Source organism: Hyperolius riggenbachi, chromosome 7 (genome assembly GCF_040937935.1).
Source record: "Hyperolius riggenbachi isolate aHypRig1 chromosome 7, aHypRig1.pri, whole genome shotgun sequence".
Lineage (NCBI taxonomy): Eukaryota > Metazoa > Chordata > Amphibia > Anura > Hyperoliidae > Hyperolius > Hyperolius riggenbachi.
Genome location: NC_090652.1, coordinates 289,130,826 through 289,151,872, shown reverse-complemented (window position 1 = coordinate 289,151,872; position 21,047 = coordinate 289,130,826). Strand labels below are relative to the sequence as shown.

At 46.1% G+C, this 21,047-nt stretch overlaps 2 protein-coding genes across 9 annotated transcripts in view; one reads left to right on the top strand and one right to left on the bottom strand.

The window, feature by feature from the left end:
* The window catches only part of LOC137525097 (histamine N-methyltransferase A-like), a 345,938-nt gene extending 337,830 nt beyond the window's left edge, over nucleotides 1–8,108 (top strand). The window contains exon 7 of the mRNA XM_068245916.1: nucleotides 7,823–8,108. Within this exon, the coding sequence (XP_068102017.1) occupies nucleotides 7,823–7,860 (38 nt within the window). The 3' untranslated portion in view covers nucleotides 7,861–8,108. The remainder of the gene's footprint in view (nucleotides 1–7,822) is intronic.
* The window catches only part of LOC137525094 (histamine N-methyltransferase B-like), a 431,596-nt gene that overhangs the window by 75,723 nt on the left and 334,826 nt on the right, over nucleotides 1–21,047 (bottom strand). Inside the window, exon 1 of one of the 8 annotated variants that reach the window (XM_068245900.1) lies at nucleotides 11,608–11,647. The exons of the other annotated variants lie outside the window; for them this stretch is intronic. The gene's annotated coding sequence lies outside the window, so the exon portion shown is untranslated. Of the gene's footprint in view, nucleotides 1–11,607; nucleotides 11,648–21,047 lie in introns of those variants that run through there. 8 annotated transcript variants of the gene reach the window in all.

The following is a 21,047-nucleotide window of genomic DNA, read 5'->3' as shown; positions in this document are numbered from 1 at the left end:
TAATAAAAAAAGTGCTTCATTTTTACAATAATTATGTATAAATGATTTAGTCAGTGTTTGGCCATTGTAAAATCTTTACTCTCCCTGATTTACATTCTGACTTACATTCTTACCACATGGTGACATTTTTACTGCTGGCAGGTGATGTCAGTGGAAGGAGATGCTGCTTGTTTTTTTGGCTGTTGGAAACAGCTGTAAACAGCTGTTATTTCCCACAATGCAACAAGGCTCCCACAGTGCGATGTCAGAACCTTGGTCCTGACACCACACTGTGGGAGAGGTTTCACCACAAAATCAGCCATGATGATCCGTTTGAGAAGAGGTAAGATTTCTCGGGCCATATGCAATTCACTTTTTCACCTGACTTTTCTCCTAGGAGATAATTTTTCATCTTCAATTTAGAATACATTTTCAGCAATTTGCAAAGCAAAAAGTACCACAAAGTAGGAGAAAAGGTACTATCAAAATTATTTTGAGTATTTTTTTGCTTGCTGGGGGTTTAAAATGCATTTTATTGACAAGTTTCAAAATATCATCTAGGAGAAAACTCAGGTGAAAAACTGAATTGCATATGGCCCCTCATGGGAAAGGGGTATCAGCTACTGTTTGGGATGAAGTTCAGTTCTTGTTTACAGTTTCTCTTTAAGTTCCTTTGCTGGCACAGACAGAGGGTGGTGATTCTAGGTGTTCTGTAACGCCACGTGTAACATGTCAGTGCTGTTTATAACTGGAAAATAAAAATGCCAAAAATATAATTTCTCGCACAACTGGCGGCAGTTTTACCGAGGGATCTGTGCCGGGAGTCAGGCCTGCTTCATGTGTTATTCTTATGTCTTTCATCCGCTGCGTCGTAAAATTTTATGCCGCTATCTATTTGCTGTACCGTCCATTTTACATGTAGTTTATGCCGAGCTTAGTGACCCCGTCCAGCTGTGACTTTATGACACCTTTTGAGATTTTATTAGGCCAGGCAGCTCACATTATGGCCAACCACCAGGAATATCGCATAACATCTTCTTTTTCATCTGTTCCGCTAACAAAGAAGTGGGAGGAGGGGGACCGTGTGTACGTGTTTCTGAAGAGAACGCGGCAATACAGGAACTGTGCTATATTGCTATCAGCGTGCTCCGGCCGTGTGCAGAATTGGTACTAAATATAATGAACAAACACCAGGCACAGATGTTTTCCTAGATCTGTACCGGCAATCAGTGGAAGACCTTTTATATGTGTCTTTAAACCGATACCAAATAAATCACTGAGGTAAATGTTCTGCCTATATCTGTCACGGTCAGTTACCAGTCCAGAGAAGGCATCTGGCATGTATGGATGTCAACAGCAGTCCTGGGGCATCTTGTCCGGTCCCTATGCATGGTGGGTTGCGTAGGGACCGGACACGAAACCCACCATGCACGCCTGGTAGGTTGCGTGTGCGCGCTTTATGTGTTACGGCGTAATCGTTGGTGCCGCTGCGCACTAGTGTGAGCGCTGTGCGCATTGCGTGTGTACGGGGTGCTTGTTTGTACATGTACCTCCTTCCGTGCGTGTTGCGTAGTTACATGTGCGCGTGACGCGTTATGCACTTCGCGCCAAATTGCCTATTTCAGTCTGGAGAGTGCCACCCTACGGAGCTGTTGTATTGCAGCAAGTGTGTGTGTCTCCCGTGACGTGACCTTGTGTCTGCCTGTTTGATTGATGTTCTGGATTCGGTCCTTGGCCTGCCTGACTTCCAGATTTGTTGCCGACCACTGCTTTGTAGGACTACCTGATCTGTTGCTAACCTCTGCCTGTACGAGAACCCGCTCTGTTGCCAGACTCTTGCCTGTTCGAGAATCAGATCCGTTGCCGACATCTGCCTGTCCTAGGATCTGCTCCGTTGTTGAACCTGCTACTCATCTAACCTGGTTGCTGAGTCCCTGCAGTACTAGACTCAGCCTGTGGTAACTCTGTGGTTCAAGTTCAGTCACGCGCTTAGTCGTCAAGCCAACGGTTCTGCGAGAGCTCTTGCCCTTTGGACAGCAGGTACTCCTGTTCCCACTCTAGGGATACTGGGTGACAAATTGCAAGGGTTGCTCTTCTACAGGTACGTGACAATATCTGTCAAAATAACGTTGTTTAACTACAGCAGAGTCCCTGGTATCCGGCATCGGTGGGGATCGCCTGATGCCGGATACATGTGCTTGCCGATACATGTGCTTGCCGGTACATGTGCTTACCGGTTGCTTGAGCAATCGGCCGAAAAAGCACAAATCTCCCCCCATAAATACTCAACAAGCCACCAGCGGTGTCTTGTAGTCTCCTTGCAGCACCTAGCGGCTCCTGGTTACTTTCCAGGTTCCTCCGTGCACGTAAGCTGGCGTGTCACCTGACCCTCATTGGTCAGGTGACACGCCGGCTTCCGTGGTCCAAGAAGGTGGCCACCAGTGGTCCAATTTACTGAACGACTGACCGGCCGAAAATCTGCCTTGTAGTTAGATACACTTATTTATACGGATTTGACCATTGCATATATCTAAAATAGGTGCAGCTGATGCGTAAAGAGCGAGAGGCTATGACTTCAAAACAGGGACTGCCCATTGGGGACAGATGGAAGTTCTGACTAGAGATGAGCTTTCAAAATCCGCAGATTTCCGATTTTTTTTAGATCAGAAATAGTCTTTCCGTGGCAGAAATCAGAAATCCGCAGAATACCACATTACCAAGACTCGGAAATTTTAACCCAATCAGAAGACTCGAAAGCATTGGACCAATCAGAGAATGCAGAAATTTACTGTAAAAATTGTATTACCACAGGAATTTTAGGCCTATCAGAAAACTCTGAAGTAGTAGGCCAATCGGAGAATTTAGAAGTTTGCCCCGGTTGCTGATTGGAAATGCAGGTTCCGAATAAAAATGTATATTTCTCCAAAAATAGCAGATTTTGAAAAGTATTTTACTTTATTGACTCAGGATGTTTTGAATCAGGATGATACCATTTATTGGCTAACTTAAAAGAATAAGAGCAGGCTTTCGGCTGTCTAGCTCTAGCACGGTACAATACTCCACTGCTACTTCTTTATTGACAACATTTCTGATTATTTGAAAGCATAAATGTTTCGGAATCGAAAATCGGCACTTCCGTCCATCCCTAGTTTTGACTTGATATTCACTTACATTATTTCTGGCCAATGTCACTAGGTTGTCACTAGGACAGCCAGTTGGCGTAACGTGACCTCTGCGGTCTGCTCTCTGAGCTGTAGGTCTGGATATTGGATGTGACACTTATACAACATGTGTCACCTCCACTCTCTCATCTGTTACCAGCAGATCTGGCCAACTAATAAGTGATTTACAAAAGTCATTAAGAGATCGTCTCATTGCAGTCACTGTGGGCCCATATTAGTGACTCAGGGTGACATCACTCAACTCACTGGTGTCATGTGTCATTAGATGTTATTGATTTCATCCAGATCTCTCCCCATAATGACGGATGCCATATACCACATGTGTCACTCCGAGTATCTGTCCTACTCCATCCTCATTGACTGCTTATGCAATCTTCCATATACCAAAACTATGCAGAATCCTGGCCATCCAACAGCTCTGCTTGTTGTTGGTTGAGCTATTCACACAACTGGGTGTTCTTTTCAGCTGTCAAAGGTTACCAGATAACCAGCACCAGAACCAGCAGAACTATGTGAAGTGGGCTGAAACAACCTTAGAAGCTTTAAGTTCGAACGTGTAGTATTGCTTCTCGAAGGGTTACTCTACTTCAGCCTAAACTTTCTACAACAGCAACAGAACATTTTTAAAGCGCTTTTCTTCTGTACGACCCAAAAGTGTATACGCTTGTCTCAGATCAGTACAGATAGGGGAAAAAGTTATGTGATCATAAATGCCAGACCCATACCTCCCAACATTTTGAGATCAGAAAGAGGGACACTTAAGCCACGCCCCTGCCACAACCCTAACCATGCCCCTGTCACAACCCTAGTCACGCATACCATAAAGATTTCATAAGAAAAATATGATGTTTTATATTTCAAACCGAACTGGTTCTTTCTATCCTGGTTCATTTTCCTTCATATTAACATTTGAAAATAAGAAATAAATTAATTTAAAGGATATAAATAATATTTACAGTATATTAAAGACATTTTTTTCAGTTGAAAATACACACATTTACATAGATCTGTACAAGAGTCCAGAAAGAGGGACAAATGAGGGAGAAAGAGAGACAGAGGGACAGGGCTCCCAAAGAGGGACTGTCTCTCCAAAAGAGGGACAGTTGGGAGCTATGCTGACCAAACAGGTAGCTTTTCAGTTTTTGATTAAAACGCCTTCAGGGCTGGAACTGTCTTGACTGGGTGTGGCAAGGTGTTCCAAAGGGTAGGGGCAACATGACAGAAGGCTCTGGCTCCAAGGATTTTAAGGTGGACACTGGGGGTAGTCAAGTTACAAGATCCCGTTGCATACCTCCCAACTTTTCGAGATGAGAAAGAGGGACATTTAAGCCACACCCCTGATCATGCCCGTGGTCACACCCCTAGTCACGCATACCATAAATATTTCATAAGAAAAATATGTTGTTTTATAATTTAAACCACACTGGCCCTTTCTATCCTGGCTCATTTTCCTTCATATTAAGATTTTAAAATTAGTAATATATCAATTTAAAGGATGGGAATAAAGTTTAGAGTCAACCAAACACATTTTTAGTAGAGAAATATATATATTTACATAGAAAGAGGGAAAAAGTCCTGAAAGAGGGACAAATGAGGAGGAAAGAGGGACAGAGGGACACGCCTCCCAAAGAGGGACAGTTGTGAACTATGCTGTTGAACTGAAGTTGTGATGCAGTTGCAGCAAATCCTTTAGGAATCCAAGGCCTAAACTGTGTAGACTTGTTAAAGGGAATCCGAGGTGAGAGGTATATGGAGGCTGCCATATTTATTTCCTTGTAAAAAATGCGAATTGCCTGGCAGCTCTGTTGATCTTCTGGCATTAGAAGTGTCTGAGTCAAAACCCTGGAACAAGCATAATCCAGTAAAACTGAGTCAGAGTACCTGATCTGCTGCATGCTTGTTTATGGTCTGTGGCTAAAAGTATTAGAGACACCGCATCAGGAGGACTGCCAGGGAACTGGTATTGTTTAAAAAAGGAAATAAATATGACAGCCTCCATATCCCTCTCACCTCGGGCTCACTTTAACCTCCCTGGCGTTCTATTAAGATCGCCAGGGTGGCTGCGGGAGTTTTTTTTTTTTAATAAAAAAAAAAACTATTACATGCAGCCAACTGAAAGTTGGCTGCATGAAAGCCCACTAGAGGGCGCTCCCGATGCGTTGAATGTTGAATATGTGGTATACACCGGAGGTCCGCTTTAAGACCTCACAACTTGTAAACTGCAAGTCCCGTCTTGTCTTGTAGGCACAAGGCTTCTACTGTAATGTAGGGATGCTGGGGAATGTAGCCTGGAATTTCTTAAGTAGAGAGGGACAGGGCCGGGCCGAGGCATAGGCTGGAGAGGCTCCAGCCTCAGGGCGCAGGGTAGGAGGGGGCGCAGAATTCATTCAGCTGTCATTCCTAATTGTGTTTGAAGCAGAAAGAAATAAGAAAAGGGGATACATGGCAGTGACTGCATGCCAGATAACTAGATATTATGGTGTTGGGGAGGTTGTGGGCCCTGTGGCGCCTCTTAGTCTAATAGCAATCAGTGTGTGACGGCTGGGGTGGCAGGGATGGAGGGGCGCACTTTGGTGTCTCAGCCTTGGGTGCTGGAGGACCTTGTCCCGGCTCTGGAGAGGGACAGAGCAACTGAGCAGTGATGCTGGCCACAACATATGCTGTCTACCCATACTGGCACCTTCTCCACAGACTGCTATAGGCTCATCCTAAGAATCAGGTCTCAAGTTCATATCTGCACATTTGTTTTCAACAATAAAATAATTTTGACTGTTTAGGGGGGGCTTTTGCTTTTATTACCTTTATCCAGACTTCCCTCATGATGTGACGCACCCCCTTATGTACAGTACTGGCTTTTAAGCATATGAACTTGTATTTCTTTTGGTATTGTGTAACTAAGATTCTTTTGTATATCCTATTTATATCTTTTTTGTTACAGATCTTTAGCATTCTTTTAGCCCCATCTTGAAGCACTCTTGTATAAAGTCAGCTGCTGCCCAGGATATGATGTCACCACCTCCGTGACGATATATATAAAAGCTGCAAAATGCATTGCGACTGTAACCTTTTTACTGGTCCAATGAAATGTTATACCTCTGATCTTTTTATTTCATATGGGCATTGTCTTCAGCAGTGCATTGCTGGTCCATTCCGTGGCAATGCAAGCAGGAACGCTGAGCTGTCAGAAGGGAGGATATTCATACACAGTTTAGGCTAGAAGATTTTGGTATACCACAGAGATAATTCCTGTTAAAGGATGACCAAAATGAGAAGAATATGGAGGCTGCCATATTTATTTTGCCTGCTTATGCTTGTTCAGGGGCTATGGCTAAAGGCAGGGACAGATTTGTACTCTTTACTGCCCAAGGCCACTGTCACCAGCCGCCCCCCTTCGGTATAGGTAGTGAGATGACCCCTCCCCCCTTCCCTCCAGTATAGGTAGCCAGATGACCCCTCCCCCTTTCCCTTCACTATAGGTAGCCAGATGACCCCTCCCCCTTTCCCTCCAATATAGGTAGCCAGATGACTCCATTAATCCCTCCTCTTCCCACCCCCCATCAGTATTGGTAGCCAGCTCGCCTTCACACTGCAGCAACCACCAGTGTCACTCATTTTTCCACTTGTCTCCAGTGCAGAAGCTTCCTCTTCCTTTCCGTCTCCAATGCTGCCCAAGTCTATAGCCACCGGCCACAATGCAAACGTGCACAGAGAGCAAGGTGGCCTCGGCACAGGCTGCTGGTAGCAGAGTACTGCGGTCAGGTGCTCACCTGATTTCCCTGCATTGCAGCATTTGCAAGCTTGCACCAGTTTAGCATACTGCTTTGGTGCCCTTGCTCCTGTGGTGCCCTAGGCCATGGCCTAGGTGGTCTTGCCTTAAATCCGGCCCTGGCTAAAGGTATTAGAGGCAGAGGATAAGCAGGACAGCCAGGCAACTGGTATTGCTTAAAAGGAAATAAATATGGCAGCCTCCATATACCTCTCACTTTAGCGCGGCCACGTGGAGAGTAACACTATCTCATAATCATTTTTTTAACCGGAAGTATACTTTAATTTTCCAGCGACAGGCATGGAATTGTATAAGGTTTATAAGGCAATAGGCCCACAACAGATCACTGTACCAAACGTTCAATGTTTTTACTATCGTTTTGTACAGCGATTTCTGGCTCAATTTATAGGGCAATTAGAAGCGCTGTACAATATACTGACGGCAAATGTACATCACTTCTTATTTGTGTGTTTTTTTCCCTTTTTGTATACAGTTTTAAATAAAGTATAAACTATTTGCAGCATATAGTCCCACCCCCTAGCACAAGAGGCCATCGTTGTGTCTATATTTCCAAATAGAGAAGCACTGATGGAGAGATGGGGGCACATCTGACTATCTAAAGGGGGGCACATCTAGCTATAGGGGTGGAAAGGCTATCTAAATAGCATTTGTACATTTGGCTCCACCCATGACCACACCCTCATTCTAAGGCATTGCCATGCTCACGTGACTATCCAGAGTGGGGCGCAAAAACTTTTGTCTTTGTCCCCGGGCACTGAAAACCTTAGCCACCCCTCTGGGCCTAACACAATATGCAGACACATGACACACAGATACAAATGTCTTAATTCCACATCTCATCACAGCCATTAACCCCTGACAATCTTCATTTCAGAGGTCACGGCGATACTGACACAGCCTCAGAGGAGATGATTTGTCGTCAGGGGGACAGCCATCTCAGTATGTAGGAATGTTGCTGCCGTCAGGTTCCCCTGTAACACAAGGCGACACATCTGCGATCACATGATGATATTCCAGCAGGTGGGAAAAACATCCATCCCCGACTTCACGACAGCAGATGTGGATCTGATTGCAAGTCTCAGGCATACGCAAAAAGCGTCTGTCCGGAACGTATCGAAGAATGGAAATAAATCATATAAGTTGCTTGTTTTGTAACCAAAGTCTGAAATACTGACTGTATCACCATAGCCGGGACAGCTGTCTCTCATATGTACCTCACTGTGACAGTTTCTGAAAAATGATCATATGGCATGTTAGACTAATACTGGAAGGGTTTCCCTTTGCTCTTAAAGGGGTTCTGCGGGCTCCTTTAAAAATCTAAAACTGACACTTACCTGGGCCTTCTACCGGCACCCTGCAGGTAACTTGTCCCTCGCCGTCACTGAAGAATCTTCCGTTCCTCCGCCGCCGGACACCGTCTAATTATTCGTCTAACTAGATGAATGCAACTGCCCACAGAACCCCTTTAAAGAGACACTGAAGCGAGAATAAATCTCGCTTCTTGTCTCATAGTCAGCAGGGGCATGTGTGCCCCTGCTAAAACGCCGCTATCCCGCGGCTTAACGGGGGTCCCTTCACCCCCAACCCCCCCCCCCCCCCTGCAAAATCTACGACCAACTTGGTCTTGAGGCAGGGCTAACGGCTGCAGCCCTGCCGCTCAGCGCCGTCTTTTAGCGGCGCATCGCCGCCTCTTCCCCGCCCCTCTCAGTGAAGGAAGACTGAGAGGGGCGGGGGAGAGGCGGAGATACGCGCTGACAGACGCGCGTGAGGCAGGGCTGCGGCGGTTAGCCCTGCCTCAATCCGGAAGAGGGGATGCGCTGCTCAGAGGGGATTTCAGGGGGTAAGGGACCCCCGTTTAGCCGCGGGATAGCGGCGTTTTAGCAGGGGCACACATGTCCCTGCTATCTATGAGGTCTGAAGCGAGATTTATTCTCGCTTCAGACTCTCTTTAAAGGGGAACTTTAACGCAGGATTCAAACATCATTCCAATCAGTGGCTGATACCCCCTTTCCCATGAGAAATCTTTACCTTTTCCCTAAAACATCATCAGAGGGGTCTGTATGGCTGATATTGGGGTGAAACCCCTCCCACAGTGTGATGTCATGACCATGGTCCTGACAGTTTGCTGTCTGTGAACCTCGTTGCATTGTGGGAAATAACGTCTTTTTCTAACTGCCAAGCAAGCAGCATCTCCCTCTATGCAAAGAACTCTCAGTAACGTTCATTCCTTATAGATCATCTGGCAGAACTAAAGGTGTCACCGCTAGTAATACATTTCAGAATGTAAATCAGGGAGAGGAAAGATGTTACAATGGGCAAACACTGACTAAATAATCTATAAATGAATATTGTAAACAATAAGAAATTTTATTAATTACGTAATATTCACTACAGTTCTCCTTTAAATCAGCCTCAGGCCTCTTGCACACTACCGGCTATTCACTAAACCGCGATAACGCATATCACGGCCGCGGCAGCTCTTTTGCTCACGTTTTCATGCGCAATCGCAAATTTTTGCTTGCAATTGTGAATTTACGAAAATTTGTGATTGCGTGTGAAAATTCGCGATTGAATGCAAAAACGTTAGCGTGGCCGTGATAGGAGTTATCACGGTTTAGTGAATCAAGCCCTACATGCGATTCCGATTTTTAATCTGATCCGATTTTGGATTCCGATTAAAAAACGTACTGCATACTGCTAAGGTTTTTAAAGGGAATCCAAAATTGGACGTATAAAAAATTGGAATAGCATGTAGTGTGCAAGAGGCCTCAGTCCTTTGTAGCGTGAATGCCACAAGATGCTGGTAACATTCCTTTTAGATTCTCATCTATGCTGACATGCTTACCTCTATATCCAAAACTATTACCAGCCTGGACCGCTGACACAAGGCAGGGTAGCTCCATGTACTGTATTTGTGCTGCTGATGTTACTAAATTTTGTCCCCATCTGTGACATCAGCAGAAACTGAGATCCATCAGACCAGGCGGTGTTTTTCCAGCCTTCAGCTGTCTAGTTTTGGTGGTCCTGTGCCCACGGTAGCCTCGGACTTATGTTTTTGCCTGGCAGGAGTGGGACTCAATGTAGTTCGATGTGTTGGGCATTCTGAGAATCTTTCTGGCTCGCCACAGTTGTAAAGAGCATTTATCTGAACTGCCATAGCCTTTCTGTCAGCTTGAGCCATCCTGGCCATTCTCCAATGAAATATTTCATAATTTCTGTTAGCGAAACTGCCCCTCACAGTATGTACAGTATCTTCCTTATTGCAACACCATGGATAAACTCCAGAGATTGTTGTACGTGGGAATCCTGGGACATCACCACAGGTAAGACACGCGGCTGGCAAAGTGCCGGCTGCGTGTGCTGCTTTTTATTTGGTGAAAATCCTCCCAGCAGGGCCTGAGTGGCACCCTCCGGCGGTAATGGACGAGCTGAGCTCGTCCATACCGCTCAGGAGGTTAAGTTTGAAAAAACACAAAATTGATCCTCCTTAGAAGTGTATGTATACACTGGCGTAACAATAGGGGAAGCAGCCCCTGTTCATGGCCGTTTGGGGGGGCAGGAGGGGTCGCAGCATGAGGGAAAAGCCATGCTGCACATTAGCGGGGAGGAGGGACAGTCCCCCCCCCCCCCCTCCCTCACCTCGGGCTCTCCCCTCTGCGGTCCCCTCCTGCATCTAAGTTTTTAGCAGCGGCGGCGGCAGCAGCTATAATTGCCTCCATTCACCACCGGAGGTTGCCGATCTGCAAGGGCTTCACATTACTTCCTGTTAAAACAGGAAGTAATGTGAAACCCTTGCAGATCAGAGACCTCCGGTGGTGAATGGAGGTAATTATAGCTGCTGCTGCCGCCGCTGCTGCCACTTAGATGCAGGAGGGGAGCGCCCAAGGTGAGGGGGGGACTGTCCCCCTTCCCCGCTGATGTGCAAAGCTCTCCCATCATGCTGCGACCCCTCCTGCCCTGCTCAAATTCTTGCAGGGGGGCCAGGGACTTCTAGTTATGCCCCTGTATGTATACATATAAAACCTAACTTTTAATTAGTTTTGATAAAATATTTTTTTCATACTAATTAGTCATAACATAATAGGGTTCAAGTATTTGGTGATCATATTATTTTGCCATCCAGGCAGATCTATATTGATTCAAAACCTATCCCTCGATTGATTTGCTTATGCTCTATGAATTATAAAGAAACCCCCCACCAATCCAACATGTTTCAACCCCTTGATTGGAGCCATCGTCAGGGAAAAGTTCTCAGTGCTAGGGTGCTAAGTGCAAGTGAGAAATCCCATTTGCATTTGCATTTGGATTGGTGGGGGGTTTCTTTATAATTTACAGAGCATAAGCAAATCAATCGAGTGATAGGCTTTGAATCAATATAGAATTGCCTGGATGGCAGAATAATATGATCACCAAATACTTGAACCCTACCTTGTTATGTTATTACTAATTATTATGAAAGGACCATTCTATTTAAACCTTGGGTTTTTTTCTTTTCTTTTTTATTTCTTTTTCCCTTTGTGTTTTTTTTTTCTTTCTTGTTTTGCTTTTTTGCCTTATTACAACTTTCTCTTTTAAAGTTGGAGGGAGGAATGGAAGGAAGAAGAAAAATAAAGATTTCATTGATTAAGCGATAAATCAACAATGATGCAAAACAATTACCTGACCTAAGAGGGCTGCGGTGAAGCTTGTATTAAATGGTTGGGCATATGATACAAGAGCTGAGTTGGAATAAAAAAAAGAGAAAATAAATAAATAGATAAATTGATTGGTCCATCTTCAAACCGCATACATTTGCATAAAAATGTGCATACATTTGCATGAATTTCGGAAGAATTTGCTTCTTTTTGATCATTCCTAGTACTGAACAATCTGCACGCAAACTGTTTTTGGAAGCTAACGTCCTCCATTTGCTGCATCTGTTTTGAATGCAAGTTGTGTCATCTGCCCGTGTTTTGCGCTCTGCACACCTATGCAGCTGGTCAGCTCGGGTGCAGCCTGCATTTGGAAGCGCTGCAAATATCTCCTGTAGCGACAAGTTCAGTTGCTATGGAGGGGGAAGGATGACAATGGAGCGATGGATGATGTAGCAAATCCTGTACACACAGTAGATTCTTGTCTGAGACGTCCTGAGCAGCCGCTTCAGGCAAGTTTGATCTAGCGTGTGTACCGTCTTTGAAACAGAGACTGGCATGAATAACTCTACGCACTGTACAATGTCTTGCACCACGTTAGCGCTATAAATACACATGATAAAATGAAACAATGTTTATACGGAGTCTCTGTAACCTGCCAGCACATATAAATGCACTTTGAATCACTCTACTCTCGGGCCGCGCCTTATCTTTGTTTACTCGCGGAAATATGTCTCTTTTATCTCCGGCTGTGAACAGGAGAGCGCCTGGTCTCGAATCCACTCCATAAAATTTAGCACTTCCCATCTACAAGGCGATAAAACACCCCCAGGCCTGTAGATCACGCAGCCTCCGAACCCATTAGGCCAGCCGTCATATTAAATACAGGCATCACGGTGACCCTCTGTATACACTGAGAAAATATGTCCACATTAAAATGATGCACGGCGCCCATTTCTCGACCCATCTCGCCCGGGCCGCCATCTATATAAAATATGAGGCCTACAAACCGCACCTGTATAATCTCCAGCAGATGACAAGCCCGGGGGCCACCGAGCGCACAAATTACTTTTTAAATGGAGTTTTGCGGCGTCACAGATAGAGGCAGCTGCCATTACGCCCGGCGCGTGATTCCGATCGTTTGTCTTCCTTCAGAAGCGCAATGAAAGTGACAGCGATTCAGTGTTATAGACGCTTTCTCGGCTTCTTACACCAAGAGCCATTTGTCATCGTATTCTTAAAAGGGACTTTATTTTGGAGAGGAAGATTTAGAAATATCCGCTTCCTCGGTGGCCAGGAGGTTTTGGCAGCACCATTGATCAGCGCGGAGCAATCTTCCTCTTCTTCTGTTTTTTTTTTTTTTACAAGGTGAGAAATCGTCTGTAAAGTGTATCTCTATTTTCCCTAAGGCTGTTTGTTATACGCATATACAGTAGGTGTCGCTGCAGTGGTGACCTTACTGGGACTCCGCATGTGTTACACTGTACTTAAAGGACCGCTATTGCAAAAAATTGTAAAATTTAAAATACATGTACTTACAAATAAGAAGTACGTTTCTTCCAAAGTAAAATTACTGATATTCTACTACTGGGTAGTGGTAGTTCCAATAGTAAAATATCAGGAAGTTTTACCAATGCTAAAACTTACCCTATTCTCACAAGGGTCCTCCCCACCAGTGCCTAACCCTAACTGGCACCCACATTGATGCCTAACCCTAACCAACCCCACCCACCACCAGTGCCTAACCCTAACCAACCCCTTCCACCACCAGTGCCTAACCCTAATCAACTCCTTCCACCACCAATGCCTAAACCTAACCAACCTCTCCCACCATCAACGCCTAAGTGTAAACAACCCCTCCTACCACTAATTCCTAACCCTAACCAACCCCTCCCACCACCAGTGCCTATCCCTAACCAACCTCTCCCACCATCAGCGCCTAACCCTAACCAACCCCACCTACCACCAGAGCCTAACCCTAACCAACCCCTACTACCACCAGTGCCTAACGCTAAGCAGCCCCTACCACCACCAGTGCCTAACGCTAACCAATCTCTCCTACCAACAATGCCTAAGCTTTACCAACCCCATTTCTACCACCAATGCCTAATTCTATCCAACCCCTCCTACCACTAATGCCTAACCCTAACCAAACTCTACCACCACCAGTGACTAACCCTGACCAACCCCTTCCACCACCAATGCCTAACCCTAATCAACCCTTCCCACCACCAATGCCTAACCCTAACTAACTCCTCCTACCACCAATGCCTAACCCTAACCAACCTCTCCCACCATCAACGTCTAACCCTAACCAACTCCTCCTACCACTATTGCCCAACCCTAACTAACCCCTCCTACCACCAATGCCTAACCCTAACCAATGCCTCCCACCACCAGTGCCTAACCCTAACCAACCCCTCCCACTACCAATGCCTAATCCTAACCAACCTCTCCCACCACCAATGCCTAATCCTAACCAACCCCTCCTACCACTAATGCCTAACCCTAACCAACCCCTCCTATCACCAATGCCTAACCCTAACCAACCCCTCCCACTACCAATGCCTAATCCTAACCAACCTCTCCCACCACCAATGCCTAATCCTAACCAACCCCTCCTACCACTAATGCCTAACCCTAACCAACCCCTCCTATCACCAATGCCTAACCCTAACCAACCCCTCCCACCACCAGTGCCTAACCCTAACCAACCTCTACCACCAGCAGTGTCTAACCCTGACCCTTAAAGGTGGTCACACATGATACAATAAAATGATCCGATTTTACGGCAATTCGATAAAAAACACTGGATTTCCTGAAAAATGTAAAGCTTTTTTTAATTGGAGCAAGAAATCCGATCGGATTTCTCATTTTTATTCGATAAAAGTTGATCGGGAATGATGGATTTTTCTGATCAATTTTTTTTTATGATAGTTGAATGGTGTGTGGTAGATTGTCAATTTGTTAATATATACACACAAGAAATTTTCTCAGAGTTTATAATCATTTTTATCATAATTGAGTAAAATTTAACATAGATGTGTGGTACATTAGTCAGATTTTTGAAATGTTACAATCAGTCTGAATTGAACAGATATTTAAAAAATTGTACGATGTTTGGCCACCCTAACACTGTAAAAAGAAAAACAACAACAACCTCCTGCATGAGATCTATAGGCAGCATGCTCACTGTATATTCCATGATAAATGCCTCGCCAAGTCTCTACATGTGATTAAGAATAAAATAAACACTTTCTGGACCAGAAACGACACAAGACTCGTTGCTTGGTAACAAGATGTCATCAAAGGCAATTTTGCATCACTCAATAACCTCAGTATCAAATAAGTGCAACACAACAGTGCTTTCAGCAATAATCTGCCAGTGATTGAGGGAGAACTTTATAAACAAACAATGTGCTGAATGCAACAACAAAGTAAATAAGTAAAAGGAGCAATAGTAATAAATAAACAGATGCCAGCGGTAAACTTCAATCACATGCATAGTTCAGACCACACAGAGACAACGGCCCAATTTAATACAAGTGTGTACCAACATGAAAACCCAATGTAATAAAAGGGTAACATTTTAGTAGCAATTGGAGTAATCCTACCTAATAAAACCCGTGTCTTTGCATCCCATTTCTGTGTGTGTGTGTGTCCCTGCATTTGCGCTACTGCGTACTGCCGTTGTTCGGACAGGAGCAGGACAACCAGGGGGCCAGGCGAGCCAGCGGGTGCGTGCGGGCGTGGGCATGTGCGTGCGGCGCGGGCGCACGCACGCGGTGGGTGCGGTGACAGGTGGCGGCGGTGACAGACCTAGAGCCCGTTATTAAATGGGCTAAGGTCGCTACTTAGTAAATATAAGGCTTGGGACCCATTATAATTGCTTTTGCGGCGCTTGCCGATCAGCGGTGATCGGCAAAGTGCTGCAGGACTAAAAAAATCTATGGGGGAGTTTTGGGAGCAATCCAGGTGCGATCGCATCAATGGCTGCCAAATCCTGTTCACTTTGAGAATCGCATTTGAAATTGCCGCACTTCTGCAATTCTCAACATAAGTCTGGCACTTATCATGGAACACCTGGACAGACCAGATACCTGATCTAGGATCCTCTTCCTTGACTTCAATTCCATCTTCAATACCACCTGCCCAATCTGGCACAACTCTGACTTGACCTCACCCTATGCGCAGGGATCAGGGACTTCCTAACAAAAAGGGCACAGCTAGTCAAGCTCCTCCCAGGTAAGAACTACCAACTCAGATGCTCTGTAAGGGTACGTTCCTGTTCGCCCTGTCTTGGAATAGCTGCACCTCATCCGCCAACTCTGTTAAAGTCATCAAATTTACAGATGACATGACACCACCATCCTCGGTCTCATCGGCAGGGATGGTAAGCAATCATACCGAAACAAGATCGAGCATATAGGCAAAGGGTGCAAGGAGAATAAGCTTCTATTCAATGCTGCGAAAATGGTGGAAATGGATTTCAGAAAGCACCCTCTGGCAACTACTCCTTTATCTATCGAGGGTACTGATGTCCCCAAAGTGTTGAGTGCTTGTTTTTTAGGCACGACCATCACAGATGACCTGCGGTGGGGGGAAAACACCAGCATAGTCCAGAAGAAGGCTCAGCAAAGACTGTTCTTCCTGAGAAAACTGAGGAAGTTCAGTATGCCGCGGTAACTGTTGACTTGCTTCTATACTGCCACCATCGAGTCTATCCTATGCCACTCCATTGTCATCTGGCGCATCCACAAGTCACAGGCTCAAACTTCAAAGAGTGATCAATACTGTGAAAAGGAAGGTCACCGCTGCCATCTATGGACCTCCTACACACCACCCGTTTGAGGTCTAAGGCAAGCAAGATACTGATTGACCTATCCTACCCCGGAAGGCACTACTTCACCCACCTCCCCTCTGGCTGCCACCTTAAAACCATCAGAAACCTCAGAACCATCTTCACCAGTACCGCCAGGCATAGGAACACCATCTATCCTCAAGAGGTCCTTCTCCTGAACTCTTAACACCCTCTCATGGACTACTCTATAGCCTTGGAGCTCCACTTCTACTATTCCATTTATCTTCTGCTGTAAGCCCCCCCCCCCATCTTTGACTTAATTTTGTCATTGCTGTTTAATTTTGTCTAAGTAGCACCTGGCGAATAAAGTTGAATCTGAATCACTGTAAAATGCACTATATAAGCATATATTGCTGTCACTTACAGTAGGTCATAAAAATCGGACAAATCGGACAGGATGTAGAATAGTCCATCACCTCAAAGGGGATTCTCTGGGTTTTCTTTATTTTATAAAAGCACTTACTGAATGGCAGTTACTTCTTCCAGCTGCCAAAATAGTGTGCAGGCGAGTAGGGAAGCTGGCTAGCATCTTTGTATAGATCCTTTCCAGGGAGTACTTTTTGAATAAAGAAAATACTAACAATCCCTCATGAGGAGATGGACTAGTCCAAAACCTGTCAGATCTGTCAGATTTTTTACTGTAAGCAACCTACTATACTTCAACTGTAAGCCACAGCGACAATAGGAGTAAAGTAATTTTTAGTGCACTTTACTCTGGGAGTTTACTCCACGCATGCGCAGTACGCCCCACTGGCCGGGGAGAACGGGACTGATACCGGGAGATCCATAAGGCTTTAGACTGCGGCGAGGGAGCGATCTGCACGGAGGGGGCTGGAGGAAGCCCCAGGTATGTATAATATATTTATATCTCCCATCTCGGGTACACTTTAAGAACAACTTCCCTATGGGCTAAAGCCAAATGTATGGGGTTTAAAGCAGACCAGAACTTCCTCTCTGCTCTAAAAGATAAGCAACAGCATAATAACCAATAAAGAAAAAAACATTTCTTTGTTACAGCTGACACAAATCCTGCAATAACTCTGCAGGCTGCAGTGTGTCTACTGTCTGGTTTCATGAAAACAGACATAGGGGTTAACATTGCGTGTTTACAAAGTAGCTGCTCTGCCGAGGCAGACAGCTGGCACAGCTGAGAGGTCAAATTACAGTTTTGATTAGTCACAGATGAGCGGGAATTAGACAGTCTAAATACATACAGGGCGCATTTCTCTGTTTTCCTTCTATCCAGTGCAAGAGTTCAGGTCCATTTTAAGTATGCCCCCTTTGTTTGCTGAACTCCCTACCTTACAGACACTACCTACGCGTTTCATCATAGATGACTCATAAGGTATTCACATGGTATATTCTCCTATAGGAAAACAGGCACTACTGCAAGTTCAGACGCCCACATAAGTCTTTGAACCGGTTATATTTATCTTTTGGGTATTGCTCATGTTACCAGATGTGGATGTATCAACATTCACACCTCGCTTCACTGGATTATAGCTTTACATTTACACTGAGCTGTTAGTTATGAATATGGATGTGTGAAAGATCACAGTGTGTCTACCCTATCTATTGTACAGCGCCGCTGCATAATATGTTAGCACTATATAAATAAACTTTAATAATAATACTGTACACTCTACCCTGTATCTATCTCGATTTTCTGTATAACGGCCCACTAGGGATGTGGGGGGCGGGATCTTGAAAACTTGCATTGCTGCTTATTGTTATTGCACATCATACTGTGCTGACTGTATTTTTTTAGCAGTGGCGTAACTAGGGCATTTGACACCCAGTGCTGGGTATTAAAAGACACCGCCCCCCCCAAAAAAAGGAAAGGCGCTAGCAGGGCAATTTCTAGGCTTAGGGCCTGTTCAGACTATATGCGTTCCTAGCCGTTTTCAGGGAACGCGTACTGGTACCAAAAACGCATAGGAACGGCTCCTAATGCTTTTGAATGGGCTAGTTCACATGTATGCGTATGAGACGCATACGTTTCTCATCCGCATTGCTGCACGCAGTTCTGTGCGATACGCATAGAAACGGACGCAATGAAAGTCTATGGACGCGTATCAAAAACGCGTACTATTGCGTTTTTAGCGTCCGTTTTCCTCTGCGGTTCCCATAATTTTTTTTTTCCCCTGGGTCACGTGTTTGTGCAAAACGCAATAGAAAACGCATTCAAACGCAAGAAAAACGCATGCGTTTTTCAACTTGCGTTTCTTTGAATTTATACGCATTCTACAAACGCAGCAAGTATGAACAGGCCCTAAGTTGCATACAGGGCGAAGCTGTAAAAATTGTGCTCCCCACCCCCGTGGAACCAGGTATAGTTGCCTGCAGTATAGGTTAGCCAGTATAGCTGCCCACAGTATATGTTAGCTAGGTAGGTGCCTCTAATATAGGTAGTCAGTATAGTTGCCACCAGTCTAGGCTAGAATAGGTAGGCACCCCCTGCATAGGTTAGATAGATAGGAGCCCCGAGTATATGTTAAATAGGTAGATGCTCCCAGTAATGTGTAGATAGGTAGGTGCCCGCAGTATAGGTTAGATAGGAGCCCACAGTATATGTTAGATAGATGGGTGCCCCCCCCATGGGTAATGGAGGGGGGAGCCGCGGCCTCACTGAGACTTAGCCGCGGGGAGGGCGGCCCAACTTCTCCCTCCCTTCCTCTCCCTGGGGCCGCCCTCCGTGCTCCCCCCTCTGCTGCAGAGTAAGCGCAGAAAGCTTCTCCTATTGAGCAACTCAACTACCTGCCGTTCCAATCCCCGCTCACTTGCCGCTGGTCTCCTCGCTTTTTGCACGTCTCCACAGGAATTTTTACCCATTCATCTTTAGCAATGAGCTCCAAAATCTTTCAGGTTGGAGGGTCTTCTTACCATCACCCTGATCTTTAGCTCCCTCCACAGATTCTCAATTTGGACTCCAAAATGTTGTCTGCTAACCATTTCTTCACCACTTGCTGTGTGTTTTGGGTCATTGTGATGCTGAAATGTCCACTAGTGGCCAAGGCCAAGTTTCTCTGCAGACTGCCTGAGAATCCTCATGTATTGCCATTTTTCATGGTGCCGCACTGCCGTTTACTGTGATTAGATTTCCTGGTCCATTGGCTGAAAAACACCCCCAAAGCATTAGGTTCCCACCACCGTGTTTGACAGTGGGGATGGTGTTCTTTGGGTTGAAGGCTTCTCATTTTTTGCGCCAAATGAAGGAAACATCATTGTGACCAAACAATTCAATATTTGTTTCATCTGACCATAACACAGAAGACCAGAAGTCTTCTTCTTTGTCCAGATGAGCATTTGCAAAGGCTAAGCAAGCTTTTGTGTGCCTTATCTGGAGAAGTGGCATCTTCCTTGGTCTGCATCAGTGGAACCCAGCAGTGTGCAATGTCCGTTGGATTGTCTTGTCTTGAGGCATTGCCACTAGCAGAGCCCAGATTCACCAGGATGGCTTTGCTTCACTATCCTCTTTGCCAGCACAGGTGTCACTTTTGGCCATCCTGTGACAGGGGCATAACTAGAAGTCCCCGGGCCCCCCTGCAAAAATTTGAGCGCCCCCCCCCCCCCCCCCCCCGGGCCTGCTCATGGCCAATTTAGGGGGGCAGGAGGGGTTGCAGCATGAGGGGAGAGCTTGGTAGCACGTCAGTAGGGAGGGGTCCCTCTCCTCGGCTCTCCTCTCCTGCCTCTATGTAAGTGATAGCAGTGGCGGCGGCAGCAGCTATAAGTACCTCCATTCACCACCGGAGGTCGCCGATCTTCAAGGGCTTCACATTACTTCCTGTTTTAACTGTTTTAACAGGAAGTAATGTGAAGCCCTTGCAGATCGGCAACCTCCGAGGGAGGTAATTATAGCTGCCACCGCTGCTGCTGGCGCTTACATAGAGGCAGGAGGGGAGCGCAGAGGGGAGAGCCCGAGGGGACCGTCCCCCCTCCCCACCGACGTGCAGCGCATGCGCGCTTTAACCACCCTGGCGTTCTGATTAAATCGCCAGGGTGGCTGCGGGAGGGTTTTTTTTAAATAAAAAAAAAACTATTTCATGCAGCCAACTGAAAGTTGGCTGCATGAAAGCCCACTAGAGGGCGCTCCGGAGGCGATCTTCCGATCGCCTCCGGCGCCCAGAATAAACAAGGAAGGCCGCAATGAGCGGCCTTCCTTGTTTTGCTTATATCGTCGCCATAGCGACGAGCGGAGTGACGTCATCGACGTCAGCCGACGTCGTGACGTCAGCCGCATCCGATCCAGCCCTTAGCGCTGGCCGGAACTTTTTGTTCCGGCTACGCTGGGCTCAGGCGGCTGGGGGGACCCTCTTTCGCCGCTGCTCGCGGCGGATCGCCGCACTGCAGCGGCGATCAGGCAGCACACGCGGCTGGCAAAGTGCCGGCTGCGTGTGCTGCTTTTTATTTCATTAAAATCGGCCCAGCAGGGCCTGAGCGGCAGCCGCTGGCGGTGTTGGACGAGCTGAGCTCGTCCAGACCGCTCAGCTGGTTAATCGCGCATGCGCAGTACTTTCACGCCGGCTGCCGTGATGACGCGAGGTGGCCGGCGTGTGACGTCAGCCGCGTCATATGCGGAAAGAACAGCCCGACACTCAGCAGAGTGT